Here is a 7937-nt window from a genome sequence, read left to right as displayed (position 1 = left end):
ACCCACCCCACCAAACCAAACGCTTGGGCATGCGCACACGGCCGCCCATAGGCAATCTACCTTTTCTGCCCGCACTTAGCGTCTCCCGGGAAACCCGAATCCATCAATCGTGACGCGTCCAGAGTCCGAGCATGCGCATATCACCTAAGTTCCTAAACGGGTTTGGACTGGGCTGCCCACTCGTTCCTAAAGCTGCGCTTGCAGCCACGGTTTTGTCTTTCTAGGGGCCATCATGCGTGTCCACAGCCCTCCCCGCGATTCGAAGGAGCCTTGAACACGCTGGCTCAGGTCAGTTCAGTCGCTCAGTCGCGTCGGACTCTTTGCGACAGTCCATGGACTGCAGCACGCCAGTCTTCCCTGTCCGTCATCAACTCCCGGAGCTTGCCCAAACTCATGTCCATCGAGTCAGTGATGCCACCCAACCATCTCATCTTCTGTCGTCCCCTTCTCCTCCTGCCTTCAGTCTTTCCCAGCATCATGGTCTTTTTCAATGAGTCAGTTCTTCGCATCAGGTGGTCAAAGTATTGGAGCTTCAGCTTCAGCATCAGTCCTTCCAGTGAATATTCAGGACTGACTTCCTTTAGGACTGACTGGTTTGATCTCCTTTGCAGTCCAAGGGACTCTCAAGAGTCTTCTCCAACACCATAGTTCAAACACGCTGGCTAGAAGACCGGAAAAGGTGGATGCGACGAGGTATCTTGAAAGTTTCTAGCTCCGCTGCGTGTAGGCCCCGCCTCCACTCTTCCATGTCCCGCCCCCGCAGCCATCTGTTTCCGGCCACCCCTCCCGCGGGCACCCAGACACGCGCTGGTCGTCACGTGCGCCCCAGCCGGGCCCGGGGAAATGACGCAAGTCTTACGCGCCGCCAGGATGGCCGGGCCATGGCGGGGGGCACAGGCTGTGTGCGGCTGTGGGGAGCTGCAAGGTGTTGGACGCTTCGGCGGCCGCTACTGGCCGCCGCCGGGGGGCGGGTCCCGACTGCGGCCAGAGCTTGGTTGCCCAGAGGCCGGAGGGCCTGCGACGCTTCGCCTCCCTGGGCGCTGTGGGGCCAAAGCCCCGCGGCCGCGGGCCACTGGCGGGGACTTTGGGAGGCGAACAACCGCAGCGGCGGCGGCGCCTTCTCGGGAGGCGAGGATGCATCCGAGGGCGGCGCCGAGGACGGGGCCTCGGGCGTGGGAGGCAGCGCGGGCGGCGGGGAGGGCCCTGTCATAACGGCGCTGACGCCGATGATGATCCCGGACGTATTCCCGCACCTGCCGCTCATCGCCGTTACTCGCAACCCAGTGTTCCCGCGCTTTATCAAGATTGTTGAGGTAATGAGCGCCCCGCCCAAGGCCTCGGTTTCCCCATGTCTGCAAGCCGCGGGTTGGACCGAGGGATCATTTACCACCTTCATACCCCAGCAACTTTTTCCAGGAGCGAAGCTTCTCCAAGGCCTGGAGTTCGAGTACGAGTCTTCTCAGCACTAGCTCCATGAGCTTGAGCTAGATTTCTTCCCCTTTCAGATCCCTTCAAGAAAGTTGAATCCAGTGAGCTTAGGATTGTCCAATAGACTCCCAGTCATAGAAATTTGGTGCCGGGAAGGATCAGAACAGTCTTGCCGCTCAGTTACTTTTCTGCGGGTTTCTCCGTAGCTGTTTTGTGACACTCTTCCCCCAGGGCTATCCGCCTTCCTCATACCTTCATTATATGTTCATTGAGGTCATGGGCCAGGTGCGGTTGTAAGTCTAAGGGATACAGCAGTGAGCAAAACGGGCACACATTCATGCTTTTGGAGTTTAGGTTTCAGCGGGGATTAGAGAAGCATAAATAAGAGTAGTAAGTTAATTCTGTATCGGGAGGTCATTAGTAGTACAGAGAATGATTGAGCGAGAGATTGTAGAGGAATTTTAGGAGGAAGGTGGCAGGAGGATGTTGTCGGATTTATTCATTCAGTAGAGTGTTCTTTGGGCTTCCAGGGTGCCTCGAAGCGGTAAAGAATTCACCTACACTGCAGGAGACGTGAGTTGAATCTCTGGGTGGGGAAGATCCCCTTGGAGGATCCACTCCAGTATTCTTGCCTGGAGAATCCCATGAACAGAGGAGCCTTTTGGGCTATATATATAGTTCATAGGGTCGCAAAGAATTGGACATGCCTGATCAATGCAGTCAGGCAGAGTGTTCTTGACTTGTTACCATGCAGCAGGCTGAGGATTCAGCAGAACAAGTTAGACACAGCCCTCTGCCTCAGAGACTTACATTCTGGTGGAAGAGACAGTAAGAGCCATGGCTTAGGGGGTGGGGCAAGTGGACCGGGGTGATGTAATAGAAAGCAAGAGTGCAAGGAACTTGAGCTTTTTTTTGTTTATTTTTTTGGCTGTGCTTGGTCTTCGTTGCTGCACTTGGGTTTTCTCTAGTTGCGTCAAGTAGGGGCTACGCTTTGTTGCCTTTTGAGGGCTTCTCACTGCAGTGGCTTCTCTCGTTGCACAGCACGGGCTCTAGAGTGTGGGCTCAGTAGTTGCTCTCGGGCTTAGTTGCCCCACAGCATGTGGGATCTTCCCAGACCAGGGATTGAACCTGTGTCTTCTGCATTGGCAGGTGGATATTTAACCACTGGACCTTCTGGGAAGTCCAGACCTTGAGTTTTTAGAGTAGGAAGAACCTGAATGCCTGCTTTCTTCCCCACCCGCCCCCATCTTTTCTTTAATGATGTGGAAACGAGTCTGTGGAGGAGGTTATCTGTTAACTGTCTAAGCAAGGTCATACAATGAGTCAGCCGTGTCTGCATTCACCCTCCTCCCCTCACACTCCCATCTTTGCTGCATAAATTTCAGGGATCCCTTGGAAAGCAGAGGGACAGCATTCAGTCAGCAAGCAGGGGACAGAAAGACATCCCCACCCTGGAACTGCTGATTGCATGCGTCTGAGCTGCCCTTCCAAGGGCGTTCTCTGATGTTAAATAGTGATTACTGGCAGGCCCTAAGGCCAGACCTTGGGGCTTCATATCCTGGTCCCTCTGCCCCCAGCTTGATAGCCTTGGGCAAGATGTTCTCTGGGCCTCCATTGCCTCATCCGTGAAATGGGCAATCCCTCATTTCTTAGAGCTGTGATGGGAGGTAAATAAGGTCACATGTAGGGGACTTAGAACCATACATGGTGCTTCATACACCTTCATAAGAAGTGGCTGCTGTTTCCTCTATGGTGTGCTCTGACACATCAGAGATGACCCTTGTGGGTCTTTTTTTCATCCTTGTCTCCCACTGCCAGCTGTCCTCTACCCTCCAGGCCTCTGGGGCCAGGACTGTTTGGCAGGTATGGTCCCCTCAGCCTTGCAAAGTGGCACCTGCCTCCTGTCCCCAGTGCCCAAGCAGGGATAAGATTCTTTCAAGAGACCCTGTCTGCCCACCTAGGGCTAGCCAAGAGGGTTATAGGAGTTGATGCAGATGGTATGAGGCTGGCTTGTGGAACGCACATGGAGTATTTCTATTGCTGTACTCAGTCACTCAGTTGTGTCACACCCTCTGCTGCCCCATGGACTGTACTCCGCTGGGCTTCTCTGTCCAGGGGATTTTCCAGGCAAGAATACTGAGAGTGGGTTGCCATTTTCTCCTCCAGTTCTATTGCTGTTACCTTGCAAATAAGGAAAAGGAGTCCTGCCAAAGGGAGGGGCCAGGTGTTAAGATGCAAGGGTCAGGGGACTTCCTTGGTGGTCCAGTGGTTAAGACTAGGAGCTTCCAATGCAGGGGGCACAGGTTTGATCCCTAGTCAGGAAGCTATAATCCTGTGCTGCTGCTCCTAAGTCGCTTCAGTTGTGTCCAACTCTGTGCGACCCCATAGATGGCAGCCCACCAGGCTCCCGTCCCTGGGATTCTCCAGGCAAGAACACTGGAGTGGGTTGCCATTTCCTTCTCCAGTGCTTGAAAGTGAAGTCGCTCAGTTGTGTCCGACTCTTCAAGACCCCATGGACTGTAGCCTACCAGGCTCCTCCATCCATGGGATTTCCCAGGCAAGAATACTGGAGTGGGTTGCCATTGCCTTCTCCGATAATCCTGTGCAGTGTGGTCAAAATAAAGATGCAGCAGTCAGCTGTTAACAGAGGAGAAATTGGGAGCTTCCAGAGTATTTAATAAGTAAATCTGAACTTGTTAGCAAAGTTGGGATTATCTTGATGTTGAAGTTGACCCTGTCTGTGGCTAACTTGCCCCAGTAGCATCTCCTTATCAGTAGCCTCTGAGTGTAGGCCAGTGACTCTTAAGTTTGGGTGGGTCAGGTATCCTCCTGATGGATGTCATGGGCCTTTATCCTGGAAAGAATGCCTTTAGAGTGTTAGGAATCCCCATAACATGTGGTCATGGAGCGAGCTAGCACTGCTTCTTAAAGTCTGGTCCCTGAAAACAGCAGCATCCCCTGGGAGCTCGCTTGAAATGCAGAATCCCAGGCCCATTCCAGCCCCCAGCAGATCAGATACTTCAGAGATTGGGGCCCAGCCGTCTGTTCTTTAAAAAAAAAAATCCTCCCGGTGGTTCTGATTTGTGCCAAAGTTTGAGGGCCATTAAGTTGAGTTCAGGTCTGGCCTGGGAATGAACAGGGGCTTGAAGGGAATCGTCTGAGCCCTAAGGACATCTGTGCTCCTCCCCAGCAGCTGTTTCCTGGGAAACATGAGCCCTCTATCTGCCAATAAAACAACATGAGAATGTGCTGTGATTGAGGGGGGCGGGGTCGGATGATCAATATATGGGATATAGATGGGATTGGGATAACTGTCCATGAAAATTATTAGCCTGTGGAGTGTGTCACAGTTGAGTTATGCACATTTACTGTTGTCCTCCTGACAAGAGCAGAAGGTTTAGACTTTCAAGCCAACGCATTTCCTCGCAGAACCAGCTCTGGGAAGGGGATGTGAAATCAATTTCTTGGCTTTGGCTATTCATCTCCTTTGAGTTTTCCTTTTAGCAAGAGGGAAAAAAACTAAGGAGTGCGGCTCGCCAGCACTGCCCCACTCCATTCTCCACACCCGTCCTCTCTTTTCTTTTTGGTTCAGGAGTTCTTGAACCGTGTAGGTTAGTCCTGGATCAGACTAGTGCATCTCCAGAGTGTAGCACTGAGAATGCTAGAGTTGCTGTCAAAATATCAGCCAGAAAAACCTACCCTGTGTTTCACTTTGGGGTTGTTGTCATACTAGGTTAAAAATAAGAAGCTGGTTGAGCTGCTAAGAAGGAAAGTCCGCCTTGCCCAGCCGTATGCTGGCGTCTTTCTAAAGAAAGATGACAAGTAAGTGTAATTTCCCCCTCACCCTTTTGTTGAGACCACCCTGGAGTGTAGCTCCCCACAGAGCCCGATCGGTAGAGTAGCCTAGACCTCTGGCCCTTGACCTGAAACAAACCTAGCAAAAGCTACAGGGGACAAGACCAAGAGCTGAGCATCCTTTTTTAGATGGGGCTAAGATTCCGCCCTGAGCCCTGGGCCTTGTGTGTAGTTCAGGTGGGGGGAAATTAACCTCAATGATCCCCCGTGTCAGACCAGAGCAAGGCCACTTCAGAGCAGAGCTAGGTGGGCAGGTGTGGGGGCTCAGGACTCATCCACCTCACTTCTGGGTAGGATTTAGTTCCACTTCAGAGTCAGAAGGCATGTTCTAGGCCGGCTCCAAAAGAGGCAGTATGGAACCAAAGGCCAGGTCCATATGGCCCTGTCTGCCTGTGTGCAGTAACCCTGCATCCTAGAGTGCCAGTGGGAGCCAGGTGGTCAAGGCCAGGATGGGTGTTTCTCTGCTCCTGAGAGAGCCAGAGCACCTGTGCCCATGTGCCACGTGTCCCTCTCCCTCAGCAATGAGTCTGACGTGGTCGAGAACCTGGATGAGATCTACCACACGGGGACGTTCGTGCAGATCCACGAAATGCAGGACCTGGGGGACAAGCTGCGCATGATCGTCATGGGACACCGGAGGTGCGGGGGTGGGACGGGAGGAGCGGCCACAGCTGGGGGTGGGTCCCCATCCCCAATCTCAGGGCCCTTCTCTTAAAGCAGTACTTTGGGTGGTCAGGGAGAAGCCATCTCTCATGCTTATTAGTCCACAAAGCACCACAAAACGGAAGCTGGCATGTTGCCGTGTCTCCCACGTCTGGGTGTTGGCCCGCCATCCCTGCCCATGTCTGCAGCTCCATTCAACTTGGCAGGTTGCGGGGTTTTTTGGTTGGTTGGTTAGGGTTTTTCTTGACTGTGCCGCATGGCATTCGGGATCCAGTTACCTGATCAGGGATCGAACCCAGGCCCCCTGCATCGGGAGTGCGGAGTCTTAGCCACTGGACACCAGGGAAGTCCCATGGAGTCCTATTCCCTGTCACCCTGCAGAGCGCATCCGGGAAACAATCTGGGCTAGCAGCGCATCTGTGGACCGTCCAGGTGGCTGCGCTGATTCCCATGCCCGTCTTCGTGTTAGGAGTCTGTTAGAGTCTGTTTTAGGAAAGAGCCTGCACCTTTGTCTCCTGGGAGGAGTCATGGCTCAGGAGAAACAGAATAAGGTGCAACCAGAATTAATAAAGACACGGCAGCTCCTCAATACCCTGCTCACCTGCAGGGTGCCTTGTAGAATGAGTGCTGCTGGCCTTTGAGGCCAGGCCGCCCCAGGGCTCACTGAATCCCCACCGCCTTTTCTCTGCGCACCCTGGGTGTCTGCTGGGCGCTGAGTCCACACCCCTGGTACCTCTCAGGCCTGCTCTTTAAGAGGGTGCTGTTGTCAGTTAGCCTGCAGGTAGAAAGGAGCCAGCACAGCAGTGACGCCCGGCCTGTTGTCTGCTGGGCTATTGGGGTGGAGCAGCAGGTGAGGGACCCACCTTGGGGAGCTCACCCCGAGTGGGGAGAACAGGTCACAAGCTGAATTCTGATGGTGGCAGGTGCTTTGTGGGAGAAACAAAGATGGAGGGCGGTGCTGGGTGATTGTGCAGGTGGGGCTGGACTTCACGTTGAGAGGTCAGGGAGAGCCTCTTGGTGGAGGCGCCCTTGAACCTGAATGGTGTGCAAGAGCCACTGAGGGGTGCGCTGGAGGCTGAGGGAGGGGCAGGCAGAGTCCTGGATGAACCCGGGAGGTGGCCTGCCACTGGCTTCCTTTTTCCCGGGGGGCCGTAGGTGTTGAAATGGATGGGTCGGCTGGAGTCCCAGGGTGGAGGTTCTTGGGTTCTGAGATGGCAGCGAGCCTCAGGCCTGGTGGCTGCAGGGGTCTGGGCCCAGTGGGCCCTTCAGTCATGGACACTGCAGAGGAGCGTGCAGGCAGAATCCCCCCACCCAACCTTGGTGGTGGCTTTACCCCCTCCTCCTGTCTTCAGGGTTCACATCAACCGACAGCTGGAGGTGGAGCCTGAGGAGCCCGAGGGTGAGAACAAGCAGAAGCTGCGCAAGAAGCCCAAGCGGGGCAAGAAAGAGGCAGAAGAGGACGGGGCCACCAAGCGGCCACTGGAGGTGGTGGTGGGGCCTGGTCCCAGCCCCGCCGGCGAGGTGCTCATGGTGGAGGTGGAGAATGTGGCCCACGAGGACTTCCAGGTCACGGAGGAGGTGAAGGTGAGTGCAGGGGTGTTGGGGGGCAGAGGGCCGTGTTCCCCCAGGAGTCCTGGGAGGAGCCAGCGGCTGGCAGGTGGGAAGTGGGCCAGGGCTTCAGCTGCTGTGGAGGATCTGGGTCCAGGGCAGAGGGGAGGGGCCGGGGGCTGCAGCCCCCTCTGGTCCGGTGACCCACGCTTGGGGCTTCCCTGCTCACTAGGCGCTGACTGCGGAGATCGTGAAGACCATCAGGGACATCATCGCCTTGAACCCACTCTACAGGTTGGTCTCATGCACTCTCCCGGAGGCCGGGGCAGGCCCAGGCGTGTCCTGCTCGGGGGCTCCTGACGTAGCCCGGGTCGGGGGAGCGGCTTCATGCTTCAGTTGTCGGCAGATGGGAGAGCGCGTCAGGAGGTGTGGCCGGCGTGGGG

The 7937-nt window shown here is 55.2% G+C and overlaps 2 protein-coding genes across 7 annotated transcripts in view; one reads left to right on the top strand and one right to left on the bottom strand.

Annotated features, from left to right (window-relative positions):
- Positions 1-357, bottom strand: part of CATSPERD (catsper channel auxiliary subunit delta) — a 37449-nt gene extending 37092 nt beyond the window's left edge. For all 6 annotated transcript variants that reach the window (XM_010828203.1, XM_010828193.1, XM_010828194.1 and 3 more), the window contains exon 1: positions 61-357. Coding sequence is in view for 2 of the 6 variants with exons in the window: in XM_010828193.1 (XP_010826495.1) it covers positions 61-104 (44 nt within the window). In the remaining 4 variants the exon portion in view is untranslated. The remainder of the gene's footprint in view (positions 1-60) is intronic.
- A 501-nt stretch (positions 358-858) lies between these two features.
- The window catches only part of LONP1 (lon peptidase 1, mitochondrial), an 18617-nt gene continuing 11538 nt past the window's right edge, over positions 859-7937 (top strand). Inside the window, exons 1-5 of the mRNA XM_010828459.1 lie at positions 859-1313; positions 5162-5250; positions 5803-5922; positions 7299-7530; positions 7727-7788. Of these exons, the coding sequence (XP_010826761.1) occupies positions 882-1313; positions 5162-5250; positions 5803-5922; positions 7299-7530; positions 7727-7788 (935 nt within the window). The 5' untranslated portion in view covers positions 859-881. The remainder of the gene's footprint in view (positions 1314-5161; positions 5251-5802; positions 5923-7298; positions 7531-7726; positions 7789-7937) is intronic.

The sequence above is a fragment of the Bison bison genome, unplaced genomic scaffold, assembly GCF_000754665.1.
Source record: "Bison bison bison isolate TAMUID 2011002044 unplaced genomic scaffold, Bison_UMD1.0 scf7180017864492, whole genome shotgun sequence".
NCBI classification, from domain to species: domain Eukaryota; kingdom Metazoa; phylum Chordata; class Mammalia; order Artiodactyla; family Bovidae; genus Bison; species Bison bison.
Note: the sequence above shows the minus strand (reverse complement) of the source record. Positions and strands in the feature narration are given on the sequence as shown.